This window comes from Vulpes vulpes, chromosome 8 (genome assembly GCF_048418805.1).
Source record: "Vulpes vulpes isolate BD-2025 chromosome 8, VulVul3, whole genome shotgun sequence".
Taxonomy (NCBI): domain Eukaryota; kingdom Metazoa; phylum Chordata; class Mammalia; order Carnivora; family Canidae; genus Vulpes; species Vulpes vulpes.
The window spans coordinates 91,589,254-91,611,615 of NC_132787.1; the positions used below are offsets into that span (position 1 = coordinate 91,589,254).

Sequence of the window (22,362 nt, forward strand, 5' to 3'; positions counted from 1 at the left end):
TAAAAGTCACTTTAGCCATACTTTGCCATAAGTTCTATTATTCTAAGAAACAAATGAACATATATCCCAAAGCCGCTCAAATAATTGACTTGATTTATGGTATAGAATAAATATATACTAGGATAGCATGTCATTCGATTTATAATACTCTTAAATATTAAATAACATTCATTATTCAAATTATAAAGTCACATTTGAAGTCAAATATAGCTTTAATAAATTTTAATAACTTTTAAAGAATAATTCTGTTAATTGAAATTTAAGTTGATTCTCCTATTAATCTCTTTGAACACTATAAAGTTTGTTTTACTCACCTCTCTAGCCACATTGCTAGTTTTCACTTCCTGTATAACTGTGCCAAAGATGATATAATCAACAACATCCCTTGGGACATTGGTCCGGTGCAACAAACCCCTAAGAGTAGAAGTCCAAAGCAAAAAAAACAAAAAAAAAAACACAAAACATTTCATACATCAAGATAGTGCCATAGATCATCAGATAAAAAACACTGTATTTCTTTTAAAAGGTTAGCTTTGAATTTAAAAGAGACTGTATCTTTTTTTTTTTTTAAAGATATTATTTATTTATTCACGAGAGAGAGAGAGAGAGAGAAAGAGGCAGAGACATAGGCAGAGGGAGAAGCAGGCTCCATGCAGGGAGCTCAATGTGGAACTCAATCCCCAGACTCCAGGATCACACCCTGGGCCAAAGGCAGGCGCTAAACCACTGAGCCACCCAGGCGTCCCAAAAAGAGACTATATCTTTTCCTTAATTCAACAAGCATGTGACACCTTATCAAAGAAGAAATGAATGAATAATTTATAAAGTCAACATTTAGGGGCACCTGGGTGGCTCGGTCGGTTTCATGTCTGACTCTTAATTCCAGTTCAGGTCATGACCTCTGGGTTGTGAAATCGAGCCCTATAACGGGCTCTGCACTCACCGTGAAGTCCGCTTGTGATTCTTCCTCACCTTCTGCCTCTACCCCTACTCAAGCACATGTATGCTCTCTCTCTCAAAATAAAATCTTTTTAAAAATAAATAACATTTGATGTTCAATTGGTAATGAAAAGTTAAATAAGAAGAATCAAAAATAATTTGGACAAAGATAAAACATACATAAACACAGTAATGTTAGTAAGAATCTAAGTTTTAGGGACGCCTGGGTGGCTCAGCGGTTGAGCATCTGCATTAGGCTCAGGGTGTGATCCCGGATCAGGATCGAGTCCCACATCGGGCTCCCAGCATGGAGCCTGCTTCTCCCTCTGCCTATGTCTCTGGCTCTCTCATGAGTAAATAAATAAAATCTTAGGGGGAAAAAAAAAAAAAAAGAACCTATTCAGTCAAAAGAGGAAAAAAGAAATATAAAATCAAAGACTGGAGGTAATATCCCATGTATATTAAATTTAAAATTGGAATATCAATATAAACATATGATTTAAGCTATACACACACACACACACGCATACCTGTCTAGCTCTGGCCACGGATAGAGACTAAAAGCAGTAACATTCCAGTCTCCAGTAGGAAAGAAATGAGCCCATCTTGAATTCAGACTTGGTTTCTTTCTTTCTTTTTTACGATTTTATTTATTTGAGGATGCCTGGGTGGCTCAGCAGTTCAGTGTCTGCCTTCGGCCTAGGGCATGATCTTGGAGTCCTGGGATCAAGTCCCACATCGGGCTCCCTGCATGGAGCCTGCTTCTCTCTCTGCCTGGGTCTCTGCCTCTCTGTGTGTCTTTGTGAATAAAAAAATGAATAAAATCTTAAAAAAAAAAAGATTTTATCTATTTGACAGAGAAACCACAAGTAGGCAGAGCAGCAGGCAGAGGAAGAGGGATAAACAGGTTCCCCACTGAGCAGAGAGCCCGAAACAGGACTCAGTCCCAGGACCCTGGGATCATGACCTGAGCCCAAGGCAGATGCTTAACTGAATAAGCCACCCAGGTGCTCCTCAGACTTGGTTTCTAAATGCCATTGCCCATTAAAGGATTCATTCATTCATTCATTCATTCATTCATTCATTAAGATTTTATTTTTAAGTAATCTTTCCACCCAACATGGGTCTTGAACTAACAACCCCAAGATCAGGAGTCCCATCCTCTACCAACTAAGCCAGCCAGGCATCCCAAAAATCAATTTTTTTAAAAAAATGACTGAAGCCAGGTCTAAGACAAGGCAAGTACAAAGTGAACCTCACTGTTATTTTTTGTCCCAAAAATAAGACAGCATTCAAAGACTAATGGAATAGATATCAAAACCAGAAACATACATTTGTCAGAACTCATCAAACTACACACTTAAATCTGTGCATTTTATTATATGCAAATTATACCTCAGGAAATATACTAAAAAAAAGTAACATAAGAAACAACTTGGGAGTGCCTAGTTGGCTCAGTTTGTAGAGAATGTGACTCTTGATATCTGGGTTCAGATTTTAAACCCCACACTGAGTGTTAGAATTTATTTAAAAAAAAAGAAACAACTCGAAGGAGTATCCACAGATAAAAGGTGTGACCTTCAAAAAGAACAACGATTAAGCTTAGCTGTATGTAACACAATAAATAAAATGGGGCACTTAGCTGGCTCAGTTGGTGGAGCATGCAACTCTTGATCTTGGGGCTATGAGCCCCATATTGGGTGTAGAGATTACAAAAATAAAATCTTAAAAAAAAAAAAAAACACAGCAAAAATTCATAAGTCTTCATCACTTAAAAAAATAAATAAATAAAAAGAAATAAATTTCATTGCTCTTTCTAGAAAAATACCAGCCAATAAATGTCAGGAGTAACACAATTAGGAAAAAAAATCACAAATTTTTAACCTCTAATGTAATAAATGGCCCAGGCAAAAATATCAATGAATGCAAAAGCCACTTAGTGAAAGATTGCTGGGGAACAGGAGATTCACATGGTGCTACTGTATCACTTTACAGATTACTTACTATTGCAAAAGAAAAAAAAAAGTACTTTTATAATCAAAAGAACTGGCAATCTGACCACCATGACTGAGTGGTTAGATTTAGCATCATCACACATCCTGTGCCTAATGACATGACAAAATACCATGTGCTTTAAAGCATTCTTACCAAAAAAATGTTTAACCTGAATCTAATCAAGCTTCTAGAACTAATTTCTAGTTTACAGGAAATTCAAAAGTTAAAATATCACCAAGAAGAAATATCCAGAACATGGGACTTCCTATGGGACAGGTGGCCTAGTTTTCAAAAAGTCATTGTCAGGTGGGGGCAGGGAAGAGGGAGGTGGGGGAAGAAAACATTCTAAATTCAAGAGACTAAAGAGACATACCCAGTTGTAATGTGAACCTCAACTAGGTCCTGATTTGGGGGGGGGGGGAACTACTGAAAGACATTGTTGGAGACAAATATGGGGGATCTGACTATGAACTGAACATTAGAAGTAACGGGATCATCATTATTATCTTAGCCACTGTAATGACATCCTGGATAGTAGAGAAGATCCTTATTCTTAGGAAATAAACACTGAAATATTTCAGGCTGAAGTTTCAAGAGGTCTGTAACTTACTGGCAAATGCTTCAAACCAATAGATACAACCAATATGGCAAAACGGTTAACAACGATTAAACCTAAATGGAAGGTACTTAAGTGTTCACTGTATTATTCTTTCAATTTTATTTTACATTTGACAGTTTTTAAAACAAAAAGTTGTGGAAAAACTTGCAAAGCATCAGTCTGGGATCATAATCAGAAAGGGCGCCAGCATCAGAAACAGGAAAACAAGCTGGCTTTAGGGAAAAGATAATTTTTAATTTTTTAATTTTTATTTATTTTTTTGAGTAGGCTCCACACTCAATATGGGGCTTGAACTCACAACCGTGAGATCAAAAGTTACATGCTCTATCAACTGAGCCAGCCAGGAGCCCTGATAATTTTTATTTTTGATATGCTGTACTTGAAGTGTCTAAGAAAAGAGGTCAAATTCAGAGATTTGGGAGTCTTTCAAATTAAAAAAAAAAATAAAGTAGATGAGATTTTTTTTTTTTTAAGGAAAAGCATACATCCGTATACAATGCTACAAGAATTAAAATTTGCCAAATACTTTTAAGAAAGAAAAACAGAAAGAGACTCAGGTTTTTAAAAAGTAGAGAAGGATCATTCAGAAGAGGGAAGGAAAATCACAAAGGCATAGTATTAAGAAATCAAAGGATCACAGGGTCAAGTACAGCTCACAGGTCAATGCAAGAGAATACAAAGAGACCCAGGCCTGGGAAAAGACTCATGCATTTAGGGAACACAAAGCCACCATGAAGAGAAGCTTCCACAGTACAGTTACTGAAGAGCAGTAGGAATGGAGAAAATTATTATGAGACTAAGGAGATGGACAATAAGAAAAGATAAGTAATTGCTGCTTTCATTCACTCTCAAAGTCTCATAGGAGGAGAAGAAAAAGAACCAGATGGACAGAAAGGTCAACTGAAAGGTTTTTTCAAACTAGAAAAGACCTGCGGTTGGTTGACGAGACAGAGGCAAGGCATCAATGAAAAATGAATGAGATAATGCTTTACATGCTATTCCTACCACAGAAACAGCCACATATTATATGACTCTCATCAAATTACTCATCCATCTCAATCTCATGTAAAACCCACATATAATTTTACATTCCAACTTGCTTTACATATGAATCTTCAGATCTCATTTTAAGCTTCTTTCTACATAAATATTAGCTGTCTAAAATAATCAAATATATATATACACACATATATATATTATATACCGTAATGAGTTATAACTGGCTAACTAGCAATAGCACTCCTTAAAGAATACTGTCATGCCAAGATATTGTCAAGGCCACAAAATAAACATTTCTGATACCTATCAGCTACCTGAATTTGTACTGCATATATGGCAAAAATGAAGTATAAATAAATCTTGAAGAGGCCAGTATTTGTTTCTCACCACATAAAAATAAATATATCCTAGATATGGAAATTCTATTAAACATGTTGTTTCACATGTAAAAAGTAGATAAGTGCTTTTAATGAAATAAGAACTAAAATAAAACTGCATTTACTTACGAAAGTGCTGCTCTAGCCAAATCATGTGGCATCAGGTCCTTATATCTGGGGAAAGAAAATAAACAACTGAAAACAAGCCTAGAGAACTTTAATAAAAAGTGTTTTTGTTCTATTTGAAATACACAGAGATAATATCTAATACATGCTGCTGCAAATGCACTTCACTTTGCTATCTGAGGCAGTCCATCATTTCAAATGAAGCAACAGCATGACTACTATTTGTCATCCTTAACAATCTGGCAAGCCTTAACTTCTACTGAGCTGGCTATGAATCTAACAAAGATGTGTGGCCCAGTATCTTATATGACAGTAATTCATGTCAGTACTCAACATGGCATACGTTACATGCTCTTTAAAACTAAACTCTACCTTTTAAGCTCTTTTTACTTATCGTTCAAAATATATTACTTATTTTGTAATGCCCAAAGGAACATGAAGGACATATCAGGACTTTTTAAGAAACTTTTTGAAGTAATTTGAGATTTCCGACAGAACTGGATAGATAGGACAGAGCTCCTGAATACCCTCCACCTGGCTTCCCCTTATGCTCCTATCTTATGGAACCAACTAGTCAACACTAAGAAATTAACACTTGGCACAAGACTATTCACTAAACTGCTAACTTTATCTGGATCTCATCAGTTTTTCTACTAAGGCCCTCTCACAGGTCTGTTCCAAGACCAAATCCACGCATTTAGTTGTCATGCCTCCTTTGTTTCCTCCAATCTGCGACAGTTTTCAGCCCTTCCTTGTCTTTTGTGACCTTGACACTTGGAAGGCTAGGGTCATAGGTTTGGGGGAAGAATACAATGGAGGTAAAGTGACCTCCTCATTGCTTCGTATTAGAATGTACACAACAGCAATATGACTTATTACTAGTGCTGTTATATTGATTGCTTGGTTAAAGCAATGTCTGCCAGTTTTCTCCACTATTTTTCCCTTTCTGTACTCAATTTAAGTATGGAAGTGAGTCACTAGTCCTGCCATCACTCAAAGGGAGGAGGATTAAGCTCCACTTCCTAGTGGAAGGAATAACAACGGATTTGTGGACATATGGTAAAAACATCAAAGTAGTTAAATATTTTGGGGGAAGAGAGTTTGAAGCTATGCAGGTATCTTATTTCTCAACATTTCTCACTAATTTTAGCATTCATTTGTAGCAACTGCTTGCCCCAATTACTACTGTGTTCTAATGCTGATTTTCCTCATTGCTTCTACATGTATTAGCTGAAATCCTTTAGTAAAGATGATGTGTCCCTTCTCTCATTTATGTATTTATTCAATCATTTATTTATATCAGATTGAACTCATACAAATATTTATTCTTTGGGTTATGATGTTAACACTCTATTTTATTGGAAGCTACTTCAGGTTGGCCCCATGTCATTTTACCATGCCCATTTTTTTTAAGCACTTCTTCACTTCCAGGCACTACAACACGCTCCAGCCATACCTTGTATTTTCTCCAGCTCAGTCTAGGTTCTAGGAAACCCTAGTTCCTAATATTGAAGAAAGTATTTAGAAACCAAGACCTGGGGCACCTCAGTGGCTCAGTTGGTTAGGCATCTGCCCTCAGCTCAGGTCATGACCCCAGTATTCTGGGATTGAGTTCCACATGGGGCTCCCTGCTCAGCAGGGAGTGTTTTCCCCTCTTCCTCTGTTCCTTCCCTCTACTCCTATGGTCTCTCTCAAAACAAATAAATAAAATCTTAAAACAAAACAAAACACAAGATCTGGATGTAAACTCTTTAGTTTATTTAAATGTTAAAAATAGGGATCCCTGGGTGGCTCAGCGGTTTGGCGCCTGCCTTTGGCCCAGGGCGCGATCCTGGAGACCCAGGATCGAATCCCACGTCAGGCTCCCGGTGCATGGAGCCTGCTTCTTCTCCCTCTGCCTGTGTCTCTGCCTCTCTCTCTCTCTCTCTCTCTGTGTGTGTGACTATCATAAATAAATAAAAATTTTAAAAAAATTATTAATTATAAAAAAATGTTAAAAATAAATTCCCTTTAAGTCAAAGAGTTAACCATTGGATTGAACAAGAAAGTTCTTTCTTCAAGTTCTGAAAATCAAAACCTAAAAATCCAAAAATGTTTTTATTTTCACTCTGAATCACAGAAAAATGATCAGTTTTCCAAATCTTTTATAAGGTAAAATCAGTATCCTCAAATTTAGGAAAGAATATTCTGGAGAAACATTGTATGTCAATTTTAAAATGTCCAAACAATAAATTATTTATCACTTTATAATCTTAATTCTCGGGACACCTGGGTGACTCAGCAGTTGAGCGTCTGCCTTCAGCTCAGGGGGTGATCCCGGAATCTGGGGATAGAGTCCCGCAATGGGCTCCCTGCGAGTAGCCTGCTTCTCTCTCTGCCTATGTCTCTGTCTCTCTCTGCCTCTCTTGAATAAATAAATAAAATCTTAAAAAAAAAATCTTAATTTTCATGTTCCTACACCCCCTTTACCAAGATGACTAAAAGACTTTGAAATTCCACGGCTGGCATCTATTCCTAGGAGTGCTTCCCAAATGCCCTTCCCCTTTGAGAACCTGGTCTTTCAAACAGCACTCGAGTTAAATGCAACCTTTCTGAAAATTAAGCAGGAAAAGATCTTTTTCCACTAGAAAATCATCAATTATAGAGTAGCTATTTGTCATCTCAATCATAATATCACTTACGTGACTTAATTATTTGTCCTCTTCATAGATTCTTCCCTCTATATTATTTTTTGTCACCTTTGTTCTTTATATAAATATTACCTTAAATTTTTTCTTTCTTCCGTATTAACTTTAATTCCTTACATTCTTCGTCAGTTAAGATCCTGAATAGAGGGGCACCTGGGTGGCTCAGCGGTTGAGCATCTGCCTCTGGCTCAGGACATGATCCCAGGTTCGGGATCAAGTTCCACAACAGGCTTCCTATGAGGAGCCTGCTTCTCCCTCTATGTCTGTCTGTCTCTCTCTCTCTGTATCTCACGAATAAATAAAATCTTAAAAAAAAAAAAAAATCCTGAATAGAACTAAAAACTAAAGAACTAAAACACAACCATGAACAACAAAAGGACCAAACCTCACACCAATGTGCTGAATATCTCAAATCAAACTTCATGCAAACATTAATTACCAAAGAAACTGTTTAATTATAAGTAAATGAGGGGATCCCTGGGTGGCTCAGTGGTTTGGTGCCTGCCTTTGGCCCAGGGTACGATCCTGCAGTCCCGGGATCGAGTCCTGTGTCGGGCTCCCTGCATGGAGCCTGCTTCTCCCTCTGCCTGTGTCTCTGCCTCTCTCTCTCTCTCTCTCTCTCTCTCTATGTGTATCATGAATAAATAAAACCTTAAAAAAAATAATTATAATGATAAGTAAATGAGATAGTTAAGTGTGTTCACATTTCTTAATAGCTGGTAAAACACTTGGAAACAAACATCCATGTAGTATAACAGCTCTTACAAAAAAAGAAGAAAGCCTAGAACTTTCTACTCTTGATGAAACTTTTCCTATCCTGTTGCTGCTGAGTACAAGGAGGATCCCCTGTCCTCACCTTCTTGCCACTAAAGCTTCAGATTTTTACTCTTACTGCTTTTATCAGTACACAAAAGATTATAGACAGAAAATGGGTTACTATACTAAGAGGGTGAATGAAGAAACTTTACCACCACTTAGAGTATTACTTATGTAAGAAAATACTCTCTAGATTCTAAACCATGTTTAAAAGAGAAGGTTTACCGTTTTTGTGTGTACATGTATATGTACGTATGTATCGTCCACAAACAATGGCATTATATACTGCTCTGTACCTTGCTCTTTACACTTAACTTACTTTTAGGATCTTTCTATATTAGTACATAATGATAGGCCCTACTATTTTTAGCAGATGCCTAACATTCCCCAATGCATTTTTAAGTTAGTGACTGCTCGTTCAAAATATGGATATCAAAACAATCTACACAGACTAGAACTAATGTTTCATTTAGTTTGAAACTAGTTACCAAAGTCCATTATCAGCTTTTGGACAGACTGGGCCTCACTTGGGGAGAGAAAAGGAGAAGTAAAGTCTACAGAGAAAAGCAGTTTGGTTCTGGGAAATTTTTGTACACATCAAGGATCATTCTGGTTCCATTTAGTTGGGGCTGTGTTATGCTGGGATTTGGACCAGACTGTCAAGTGCAATTCTGATCATTTCCAGGAAGCCAAAGCAGTGAATTAAAGGCCCTTATAAATACCTATGGATCCATAGCCTCAGTATTCAAACTTGTGAAGAAGCACAGAAACAATGTACTTATCTCCACACAAGGAAAGTATACCCCGGTTGCAATCAAGGTATCTGGGACCCACACTAGGTTTTCAAAATAGGGTTGGTTCAATTTAAAACTACACTAGGCCTGTTCATGATAAAGGATAAAAAACAAATTTTGCCATATTATTTTACTACTGGCTTGATTCATTCTGTATTAACTTCATAAAAATGCTATCCATACGTTAGTCCGCTAACAATACTATTACCTACTAGGTTACATTTACAATGACCAGTTTTGAAAATATCTTAAAAGAAGAAATAAATAAAAAGTATATGGGATGATGAATGTGTTAATCCAACTGTAGTAATTATTTCACAATGTATACATATATGTACAACTTCTATTTGCCAATCATACCTGAATAAAGCTAGGAAAAAGAAAAAGAAGAAAAGAATACAATCATTTCATACTTACGAAGTGCCTGACTGCAAAAACGGAATGCGAACACCATCCACTACCACAATATTCCTTATGTTGGGTTTGGCTAAGGTTTTCTTTGATTTGGTCTGTGCAGCTTTAAGATAAAGTTCAAAGAACTGTTAATTCAAATATATGAAGTCAGATGACTTTCTACATTTTAACCTATTCAACACCAAGTTGCATTTGCCATTTACCAAATCACTTCAATAAACAAAATGCTAAAAAATGGACTAAGCATTTACAAGTTTCCATATGATATTTAAGGTAAATACAGAGATTATACCTAATGATGAGGGTATTCATGCCATTAAGAAAATGGTTTCTTTTTCTCAAATGTTGGACAATCTATCACACTGAAAACAACCAATGTGATACATGTCTGTCCCTAACAGATGAAGTCCCAGGGTGCCTGACTGATCTCTGGGTTGTAAATTCAAGGCCCACATTGGGTAAAGAGATTACTTAAAAAAACAAAAATCCTAAAAAAAATAAAGAAATCCCAATAACTGACATCTACTCTTCACAAACCTTAGTACTCTTGCTTTTTTATGTAGAAACTAAGGCCATTTGGTGATTATTGCCATTCTGCGAAAATCTAGAATGCTTCCTGATTCTGTTTTACTTAATTTGTCTACTTTCTAACATCAAAAGAACAACCTTTGTGTCAGTATAGGACTGGCACAAAAACAGACTCAGATCAATGGAACAGAATAGAGAGCCCAGAAATAAACCCACACTTATATGCTTAATTTATGACAGAAGAAGCAAGAATACACAATGGGGAAAAAACAGTCTCTTCCTCAAATTTTGCTAAGAAAACTAGACAGTTACATGTAAAAGAATGAAACTGGATCACTTTCTTACAGCACACACAAAAATAAAATCAAAATGGGTTAAAGACCTAAATGTGAGACCTGAAACCATGAAGCTCCTAGAAGAGAGCACAAGCGATAATTTCTCTGACATTGGCTATACCAGTATCTTTCTAGATATGTCTCCTGAGGCAATGGAAACAAAACCAAAAATAAACTAATGGGACTATATAAAAATAAAAAGGGTTTACACATCTAAGGAAACCATCAGCAAAAGACAAGGCAGGAGCCCCTGGTTGGCTCAGTCAGTGTCTGACTCTTGGTCATGAGGGTCTTGATCTCAGAGTTGTGAGATCAAGCCCATTGTTAGGCTCCAGGCTCAGTGGGGAATATGCTTGAGATTCTCTTTCCCTCTCCCTTCATTCCTCCCAACTTGCACACACGTTCTCTCTCTCTCAATCTCCAAAAAAAAAAAAAAAAAAAAAAGCAAAATCTGTAAAGAACTTCTACAACTTAACACCAAAAAAATCCAAATCTGAATAAAAATGGGGAGAGAACTTGAATAGACATTTTTCCAAAAAAGATATACAAACAGCAACAGACACATGAAAAGATGCATAACACCACTAATCAACAGGCAAATGCAAATCAAAACTACACCAGTCAGAATGGCTAAAATAAAAAAGGTAAGATATAACAAGTGTTGACCAGGACATGGAAAAAAAGGAACCTTCATGTACTGTTGATGGAAATGGAAATTGTTGCAGCCACTCAGAAGACAATATGAAGGTTCTTCAAAAAAGTAAAAATAGAAATACCATATGATCTAGTAATTCCACTACTGGATATTTACCCAAAGCATATGAAAACACTAATTTAAATTGATATATGCACCTCTGTGTTTATTGCATTACTTACAAGCCCATAAACAAATGAATAGAGAAGGTGTATACACACACACACACACACACACACACACAATGGAGTTTAAAAAAAAAAAAAAAGAATGGGGCACATAGGTGCCTCAATCGGTTAAGCATCTGCCTTCAGCTCAGGTCATGATCCAGGGTCCTGGGATCCAGTCCTACATCAGGCTCCCTGCTCCTTGGGGAGTCTGCTTCTCCCTTTCCCTCTGCCTGCCACTATCTGTGTTTGTGCTCACTCTCTCTGTCAAATAAATAAAATCTTAAAAACAAACAAAAAAGAATGAGATCTTGGCATCTGCAACAACATGGATGAACTTAGAGTACATAATGCTAAGTGAAATAAGTCAGAGAAAGATAAAAACGTGATTTCACTCATGTGAAATTTAAGAAACAAAACAAATGAACAAAGAAAAGAAGAGACAAACAAAAAGAAGCCAGACTCTTAAATACAGAGAACATACTGGTGGTTGCCAAAGGAGGGGTAGGTAGGGCGGGGAATGGGTGAAATAGGTGAAGGGGATTAAATGTGCACTTATCTTGATGAGCACTCAGTAATTTATAGAACCGTTGAATCATTACATTGTACACCTAAAACTAATATAACATTGTGTGTTAATTATACTTCAATAAAAAAAGAGCAATCTTGGGACACCTGGGTGGCTCAGTGGTTGAGCATCTGCCTTGGCTCAGGGCATGATCACAGGTGGGATCAAATCCCTATGCTTCGCCCTCTGCCTATGTCTCTGCCTCTCTCTGGGTCTCTCATGATTTAAAAAATAATAAATAATAATAATAAAATAAAAAATTAGAGAAAGACTGCTTTTTTAAAAACAGATTTTATTTATTTATTCATGAGAGATCCAGAGAGAGAGAGAGAGAGGCAGAGACATAGGCAGAGGGTGAAGTAGGCTTCCTGCAAGGAGCCCAACGTGGGACTCGATCCCAGGACTCCAGGATCATGCCCTGGGCCAAAGGCAGGCGCTAAACCGCTGAGCCACCCAGCAATCCAATTTTTTAAATTAAAAAATAAAACATGAATATATGGTTATGACAATAAAAAAAATCTAAAACATGGAGAGTAAAACCTTAAATTTCCTCTTGATGGCCTCTCCTGCCATATTATTTCCTTTGGGTTAGATACTGTTTATTTGGTGTATATACTTTCAAACTTTTTTTTTTTTTTTTAATGCACATATGTGCATATCCTTATGTGTTATGTATACTTTTTTGACCTAACCACACCTACTAATATCATAAAGAACTATTTATTATAAACATCCACAATCAACTTGAAGGAAATAATAGTCAAAGGTAGGAGACATATATAATAGGATACAAAGATTTCCCTGGCAGCTGTAACAGAGATGTGCTGGTGAAGGACATAAAAGTACAGGGAGATAAGCAAGGGGACTTTTAGCATGTGGTGCTAAAAGCCAGGATAAAGGCAGCATCAATGTGTGAATGGAAAGGAAGGGACCAATACAAGGGATTTTAAAAAGGAAGACTAGGCATCCTGGTGACCAATTAGATATGGAAAGAAAGGAAAACAGTATTATAACAGAAGCTTAGAGATTAAGAAAACCCAGCCATTCTACAAAGAGTAAGAACTAGTTTGGGAAGAAAGATGATTCCACTTTTAAACATCCTAACTTTGGGGATCCCTGGGTGGCGCAGTGGTTTGGCGCCTGCCTTTGGCCCAGGGCGCGATCCTGGAGACCCGGGATCGAATCCCACGTCAGGCTCCTGGTGCATGGAGCCTGCTCCTCCCTCTGCCTGTGTCTCTGCCTCTCTCTCTCTCTGTATGACTATCATAAATTAAAAAAACAAAAAACAAAAAACCATCCTAACTTTGAAGCGATGGAGAGATACTCAGGAGGGTATGTCCATTGGACAGGTAAAGCTCTGAAGAGAAGTAGAATACGGACAGGAGAGCCAGGAAATATTTGCGGTTTAGAATAAAGAAGAAAAAAAAAAAAAGAAAAAAAAAAAGAATAAAGAAGAAAAACAGAGTTTATAGTGCCTGCTCATCCTTTACCCCTTTAGAGGGAGCTGCCCTGCTTGGAGTCCTTGACAAAGAGGCAGTCACAGATACCGTGTCCCCTAAACTCACAGTCAAAGCTGATTAGACTCCAAGTGGATACTAGACCACCAAAAGTCAATACATAGAGTGGTCAACCAGAGACCCACGTCACCTACATATTAGTGATAAGCTATGCTAGTCAGATTCTCTTAGCAATCTATGCAAAGAAGCATTAAGAGAAACACTAATTAGTTGAAGCTGAAAGGATATCATGAGGAAAAACTAGGGTACTGGCAAACTGAGGTCACCTATAAGCCATTTATAGGGCAGCAAAAACCTTGAGTGAGCAAAGAAGCCAGAAGGAAGAGTGAAGGATATAAAGCAGGAAAGCAACATACCATCTGGCCAGGAGAAAGACAAAAGCAGCTGGCCCCTAGAGCTGCCTGGTTCCTAACGCCTCCCCCAGCTGTAGTACACTCAAGGCCTCTTATTCTTCACTTGAGTGAGTCCATTACTCACAACTAAAGACACCTGGCTTTGTGATCTCCATTCAGAGCACAGACAGATGTGGGACAGAAAGTAAACTTGAGAGGCAGCAGGAGAATCAGGAGAGAATAGTGCATGACAGCAAAAGTCAGAGAGTATCAAAGGAGCACAAGATGGTCAAATGTTTCGGGATCCCTGGGTGGCGCAGCGGTTTGGCGCCTGCCTTTGGCCCAGGGCGCGATCCTGGAAACCCGGGATCGAATCCCACATCGGGCTCCCGGTGCATGGAGCCTGCTTCTCCCTCTGCCTGTGTCTCTACCTCTCTCTCTCTCTCTCTCTCTGTGACTATCATTTAAAAAAAAAAAAAAAAAAAAAAAGGATGGTCAAATGTTTCAATACTCAAGGAGAAAAAGGCCACTGAATTAGAAGATCTGCAGATTACTTGTGACTGACCTTGGAGAGAATAAAGCAGTAAAGGGAAGTCAGATGACATGCCAACATGTCATTCCAAGTACCTCATGTTCCTTTTATACACTTACAAATAAAATTCAAATTCCTGACTCTACTAGTGAGTTCCCTGCTTTACTAGTTCCATCTTAACTATCCCAAAGAAATCCCCCCTCCTCAACATGTAAAAAAGATGAGAAAGCCCCCAGTCCCTCACATTGCTCATTTGCTCATTTCAATCTCTCTGCCTTTATACATGTACCCTCCCATGTGAATGGCCTCTTCATCAGACACCTTTCCAGTCCATCCAAAGACTGAAAACATCAATAAATTCAGTATTCCTCTATTCTAAATCCTTCATCCCAAGAGTTTTGTCAAGCAGGGACATTTCACATGAGCTTCAAGAGGATTATGTTATAAAATTACTGCAACATAAAACCTGTTCAGCATATGCCTACTCCCTCCCCACAAATCAGCTGGTCACATTCCTTTGTCTTATCATGTGCCTTCTGGCACACGATCTTCATTAGTGCTAAAACAAATCACTGTTAGACACCAGGGATATAAAAAGGCTCCAGTCTCACAAGGACTGGCAATTTAGTTGAGGTGACAGAAACACAAAAACAGTTAAAGAATGGTATAAAGAAAAATACTCCAAATGCTCTCCTTCTGTTGGTATTCATTTTGATCTTCTCCCAGTTGTCAAGAACCACATCCATTTGTGTGACTGCAATGCAAAGGCATGGGGGGCAAACACTTGAATTGGGAAAAGGTAAATGAGACAGAAAGGAATTATTCTTCACGAGACTAAGACAAATCCATATGCTAGCTAGAATTTAGAGGCCAGAAAAATCTATCTTACATGACAACATGAAACTCTGCTAGGTGGGATGAGGCAATAGATTTCTGACCATATACTGTATGTAAAATATAGAAATATCATCTTATATTGAGTTTATTTTTCAAAGTGCTTTGAGATATCTATTTGAGGCTAACAAGACTAGAATTAGAATTGTCTTTTTTAGACAAAGAAATTAAAGCACAGGGAAGTAAAGTGACAGTTCAAGGCCACAGTGCCCAGAAAGAGACAGAATTGGAACAGAGGTCTTCTGAAACCTGGTAAAGGGCTTTTCTATCAAGCTACTAGCCAAGTAGAAATACCATAATAAATCCAAAATCTAAGTCATAGGTCAAAAGAGGACTCAGGCAAAGAGAATAATGGCATGAACATGTCAAAGTGTTTTCAGCTCTGGCCAGTGAAGATACGTACCTATAGCAGGTTTATATACTTAAAATGGGGATACCACCTACAAGATACATATCTACACTGCATTTGCCAAGGGTCAATACGATCGTATAAAATCAACACATTTCCCTATTTTTTCATTTCATATGACTAAACAACATTTTTTAATTAACTAGTTCCCCAGTCACCCACATTTCAGGAGTGGGTTCTCTTGTAGATGTCATTAACAGAGAAGCCTATCACTAATTGTAAATTTAAAAATTTAACTTTGCCTCAAGAATGTCTGTATGGTAATTATCTCCAGGACTAACAGATGAATAAGCTGATTGGCAAGGTTCATGGAACTGCCATGAATCCAGCAGCAGCCTGTCAACCCTGCACTGTGCAACATCATTACTAGTAAGCCCTATATTGTTTTAGTTTGAAGGCAATTGTGATGTTCCTGTTGCTCATAACAAAGGGAGAATCTGCAAATTAGTCTTGGTTTTTATTCAGAATTCCCAGTTCTAGAATCTAACATTTAAGCCAGAAATGTTTGTTTTATAAATTATTGTACCTGGGGCAGCTCGTAGCTGGGAGGAACAGCTCAGAGGTCTTACAGCTAGAAGATAAAACAAATTGTTTACAAAAGGCAGTACAACTCAGTGCCTGTGTAAGAAGCTTATAAATGCAAGTCTCCTCTTCAAAAAGAAAGAAGAAATTAAACTTACAAAATCGGAGGGCCCATGTTGATGCATTAGGAAGATTTTTAAATGTGTAAGTCAAGATGGAAGTCATTCTGAAATCTGAAAAGAGGAGAACAAAAACATATCCTGGGTTATTTGAACAATTTGTCGCTTATAGTCCATGATTTCTGATAATCTTATCCATGATGTCTATAAAGTACTATAAAATTTAAGGTATTACCAACTATCCTTCCTCTAATGATATTCTTATAGCTACACTGACATGGCTTTCATAACGTGCAACCATTATTTTAAACATTATTATTACACTCTTTGTAAGAGATGAGAATACTGAGGCATACAGATTTGCCCAAAGATCCACAGCTAGTAAGAGGCAGAGTTGGGATGGGAAGCCAAGCAGTCCAGCTCCAAATTTATGTTCTTCTCTAGAGGCAAAGGAGTAGAGAGGTTGCTGGACACGACCACGAAGCCACCAATGTTAATTTGCAGACTTTGAAGGCTATATTGTGATTAGGAAGAATGCCTTGTGCAGTGTTCACAGGTGAGGGAAGGTACATTCAAGTGTTCAGAGGTGGTATAGCATCATGTTAGCAGCTTACTTCCAAATGCTATTAGAAAAAAAGTTTATGTATTGCACTTGCTCCTTTTTTTTTTTTGCACTTGCTACTTAATAGGCTTGCTTTCGTTTCAAAATAATAAAAAAATATCAAAACCCTACATATTAAAAATATTTAAAATATACTAATTGTTCCTCTAAATTCTTAAAATATTAATTCCTACAAATCAGCAAGAAAAAAATGGGCAAAGAACATAAACATACTGTTCATAGAAACAGAAATAATGGATGGCTTTTAGGTATGTGAAAAGAAGTGCAATTTCATTCTCAAAAGAAATGCAAATTGAAACCACACAGAGATACAATATTTGACCTGGGCAAATGGAAAGTTTGATATACTCTGTATATTAAGAGTATGTACAAACAGGCACCCTCTATAATGCTGCTGAGAGGCCAAGCTGGGGCAATCCCTAGAGAGGGCAATTGGGCTGTCAAAACTACAACTACATCAAATTTTTTATACATTTCCACTTCTAGGATGTTACTAACACACATGGGACATAACTCACGTCACCACTGTTTGTAATAGCAAAATATCAAAAGAACCAAAAGTAGCGAACTGGTTAAGTAAAGCACACTACAACCACTCCATGAAATATTATGCAGCTATGAAAGATAAGGAAATGGTTATGTACCAATATGGAATCAATGTTAACCTGTATTAAGTGAAAAAAGCAAGATGTAAAATAGTGTACAGCTACTATCATTCATGTCAAAAAAAGAAAAAAATAATACATATATTTCCTTGTATCTGTATAAAATATCCCTGAAAGTAGAAATAAGACATTAAAAAGGAAGGAAGGAAACTAAGCAACTAGAGGACAGGGTGTAAGGAAGACTTGTCACTGTCCCATTTTTTATAATTTCTGAATTTTGAAACACATTTTAACTTAAAAAAAAAAAAAGAATAAGCTGATGAGATTTGCTTATGAAGGCTGTGGTACCCAGCCTCCACAACGGTTGCCAATAATCTCCACCTTTTGGTATTCATATCCTTGTATAGTCGCCCCACACACACTGTACCACAGTTGGTTCATGTCAGAAGTGATGTATGTCACTTCTGAGATTAAGCTATAAGGAATACTGCAGTTTTACTCTTGTTCTTCCTCTCCAATCACTCACTCTGGCAGAAGCCAACTGGCACATCTTGAACCTTATGAAGAGATTCATGTGGTGAGGAACTACCCTCTCCTGCCAACAGTCATGTGAACTTGAAGTGGATCCTCAAGTACAGGTAAGCTCTCAAATGATGACTGCCCTGGCCAATATTCTGACTGCACCCTTGTGAGATATTAAGTCAGAACAATCCAGCTAAGTTACCCCCAGAAGCTGCATAATAAATTTTTATTGTTTTAATCTGCTAAATTTTGGGGTAATGTCACATAAATATGATAGATGATATAAAAGCCTTGTTTAATTTCTCTTGGGTCATAGGATGTCCTATGACTTCAAAGAAGAAAAAAAATCACATTTTTCCAAATATGTGGATTGAAAAGAGATGAAGGAGTCCCAATTCTAGGCTCACTACTAGCCTAGGGATATTCAAAAGACTCTAGACTCTAGCCAGGAAGACACAAACTGACCCAAGAGATGAGCAACACTGTTTCCAGAAGCTACATAAGACGCCACATGAGTCTTGGATACAAATTTCCTTAACTAGGGGCCCCTGGGTGGCTCCTTTAGTTAAGGCTACAACTCTTGGTTTCAGCTCAGATCATGATCTTGGGGTCCTGGGATTGAGTCCCACATTAGGCTCTGTGTTCAGCAGTGAGTCTGCTATAGATTCTCTCTCCCTCTCCCTCTGTCCCTCCCCTCACTCTCTCTAAAAAATAAATCTTAAAAAAAAAAATCCCCTAAATTCACCTTAAAATAAACATCATGAAAATAGTCAAAATTTCGATAAAAAGAGGTGGGTGTGAGGGACCTTGCTTCAATAGATACCAAAGCTTTCTATAAAAACAGTAGGAATTGGGATGCCTGGGTGGCTCAGCGGTTAAGCGTCTACCTTTGGCTCAGGGCATGATCTTGGAGTCCCAGGATCTAGTCCCACATCAGGCTCCCTGCATGGAGCCTGCTTCTCCCTCTGCCTATGTCTCTACCTCTCTCTCTCTCTCATGAATAAATAAAATCTTAAAAAAAAAAAAAAAAAGTAGGAATTAAGCAGTGCAATTCTGGCATAGGAATAAATGAAATTAGCCAACCGAACAGGATGTAGCAAGTTCTGAAGCATACTTAAGTGCAAGAGAATTAAGTATGTAACAAGGATAAACTTCAGGGGTGCCTAAGTGACTCAACCCTTGAGCATCCAATCTCAATGTCAGCTCAGGTCTCATGGTGGTGAGATCAAGCTCTGTGTCAGGCTCCACCCTGGGTGTGGAGCCTACTTAAGATTCTCTCTCCTGGGGTGCCTAGGTGGTACAGTCTATCAAGCACCTGACTCCTGGTTTCAGCTTCAGTCGTGATCTCAAGGGTTCTGAGATGGAGCCAAATAGGCTCCATCCTCAGCATGGAGTCTGCTTGGGACTCTCCCTCTGCTCCTCCTGCTTTCCTTATCCCTCTAAAATAAATACATCTTAAAAAAAAAAAAGATTCTCCAAAAAAAGGTAACATTTCAAATAAGTGGGGAAAAGATGAATTATTCTACGAATTTGTTGGTGAAATGGCTAATCATCTGGAAAAAAATTTAGGTCCATAACTCACACATGTACAAATCAATTTCAGATATGATTAATGTAATTATACATATATATTTTAACTAAAAGCACTAGAAAAAGGTATCAGAATATTTTCATATTCTTATATGGGGAAAGGTTTCCAACATATGGCACAAAACCCAGAGGTCATAAAGGAAAAAAGTAACTAGTGGATCTAATTAGATAAACACACAAAATATCTACACAGCAAAAGATATTAAAATAAAGTTAAAAGGCAAACAACAGATTCAGAAAAAATATTTGTAAATATCTGTAAAACATAAAACAAAAGGATAAAACAAACTATCCATAACCCATAAAGAACTGTTACAAATAAAAGAGAAACGATCTATAATGGAATCTGGTTTTCACCCAAATATCCATTTCATTTCATTATGAAGTTGCCATAAATAGTTTACATGGCATTGAATCCAGCCCAACTCTTGGGTTTAAACCATTCAGAATAATTTCATTCTCTTTGCCAAGATCATTCAGGTAATCAAGACCTAAAACAATTGTGCATGGTACCAACTTGTTTTAGGAATAATAATTAGTCACTCTGACATTCCAGTTTTCTGCTCAGAATTCTGTAACACAAATCTTTCCTTCTGAAGCTTGGAGCAGCTACTGAAGTTTGCAAACAGGAAAAATGCTAGTCTAAGCATAGAGCTGATCTCAAAAGAGGACAGAGTCAAGAATTTCAGAAAAGGAAACTGAGCTGTAATTGAATCATATCTGAAACCCACCCTCCCTTTGTGCTTCACAGTTGTTAGACAATACATCTCCTTTAATAAGCCAATTTCAGTTGAATTTTGTTATCTGTGACTAAAGTCTCCTTACTGATACATGATTAGAAAGAAAAAAAGCAAATGAGCAATTCACAGAAATAAAAATGTCAAACAAAATTTTAAATGTTCAACCTCACTAACAACAGAAACATTTTAAAAATTAAAACAAGGTATCACTGTGGGGTTGTAAAATAGGCAAAAATTAAAAATATGGTTAATACATAATTCTAGGAAAAATGGATTTAGGCACTTCCATATACAGTTGATAAAAGTACAAGGTGGAAGGCAATTTTTAGTTATCTAACAAAATTTAAATTGTGAGCTTCTGATCCCAATAATTCCTCTAATTGGTCTTTAACCTATAGAAGTACCCAAGATGTGTATATAGCATACATAGATCTCTGGACTATAGAAATATTTAAGATGTTCACTGTAGCACTGTTTACATTAGTGAAACTCTGGAACTAATCTAAATGCACATGAGGAAATGGCTAAATAAATTATACTACAAAGATATCATGAAGCACTACAGTAGTTTAGAATGAAAAATAAAATATAATATACATGCATATACTAACACAGAAAAACATCCACAATATATATTTAAGGAAAATGTAAACTGCAGAACAATATGTATAGTAAGACACAAGTCTATGGAAGAATAAAGAGAAGCTTTCATTTTATATTCTATCTTCTCAAATTTTGTTACAATGAGCATTTTCTTTTTTCTTTTTTAATGAACTAGATTTTTAAAATTTATTTATTCATGATAGACATAGAGAGAGAGGCAGGAGACACAGGCAGAGGGAGAAGCAGGCTCCATGCAGAGAGCCGGACGCGGGACTCGATCCCAGGACTCCAGGATCGCACCCTCGGCCAAAGGCAGGCGCTAAACCGCTGAGCCACCCAGGAATCCCCACAATGAGCATTTTCATTTTTATGTACAGTATAATTCTAGTTGTACTTAAATCTACATATATTCTTATATAAATATACAAAATATGCAAATGCATTAAAAATGTCCAAAAAATACACAAAGTGTATTTTTTGTTTTTGTTTTAAAGCAAAATGCTAATAGTATTCATCTCTGGGTGGTAGACTTATAGATATATTTATTTTCTCTGTAGTTTCTGAAAAATTGTATTAATCCAATAATTAAAAATAATTATCGGTCCCTTCAAAAGAGAGACCAAGCAAACTACTCTATGGGAGGACTGACCTTTATTGTCATTTGCTCTAAGCTTTAGGAAATAGATATTTTTACTCAAGGATTTGGGAAGCATGGAAACTCCCATGCAGAGCACGCTGGAGTAGGGTGTGTGGAACTATGGAAGGTTGCATGAAGTTGCTAGCATCTGAATGAAAGGAAAAGGAAGAAGGCGCTAGCCAAGTAATGAAAACAAAATGGATGGGCAGCCCAGGTGGCTCAGCGGTTTAGTGCCTGCCTTCAGCCCAGGGCGTGATCCCAGAGACCTGGGATTGAGTCCCACCTTAGGCTCCCTGCCTGGAGCCTGCTTCTCCCTCTGCCTGTGTGTCTCTGCCTCTCTCTGTGTCTCTCTCATGAATTAATAAAGAAAATCTTAAAAGAAAACAAAATGGAGGAGTTTAACAGCTCACTGTTACACTATCATTAAGACACAATGTAAAGGGGATCCCTGGGTGGCTCAGCGGTTTGAGCGGTTTGGTGCCTGCCTTTTGCCCAGGGCGCGATCCTGGAGTCGGGGGATCGAGTCCCGCATCGGGCTCCCTGCATGGAGCCTGCTTCTCCCTCCTCCTGTGTCTCTGCCTCTCTCTCTCTCTATCATAAATCAATCAATCTTAAAAAAAAACAAAAAACACACAATGTAATGGAAGGGCACTGACTGAA

At 37.5% G+C, this 22,362-nt stretch overlaps 1 protein-coding gene across 2 annotated transcripts in view; it reads right to left on the minus strand.

Moving 5' to 3' along the window:
• The window catches only part of HADHB (hydroxyacyl-CoA dehydrogenase trifunctional multienzyme complex subunit beta), a 43,934-nt gene that overhangs the window by 19,991 nt on the left and 1,581 nt on the right, over positions 1–22,362 (minus strand). For both annotated transcript variants that reach the window (XM_025983999.2, XM_025984000.2), the window contains exons 2-6: positions 16,423–16,497; positions 16,269–16,313; positions 9,770–9,869; positions 5,059–5,103; positions 315–414 (exon numbers count right to left, since the gene is read on the minus strand). In XM_025983999.2, coding sequence (XP_025839784.2) covers positions 315–414; positions 5,059–5,103; positions 9,770–9,869; positions 16,269–16,313; positions 16,423–16,489 — 357 coding nt within the window. In that variant the 5' untranslated portion in view covers positions 16,490–16,497. The remainder of the gene's footprint in view (positions 1–314; positions 415–5,058; positions 5,104–9,769; positions 9,870–16,268; positions 16,314–16,422; positions 16,498–22,362) is intronic.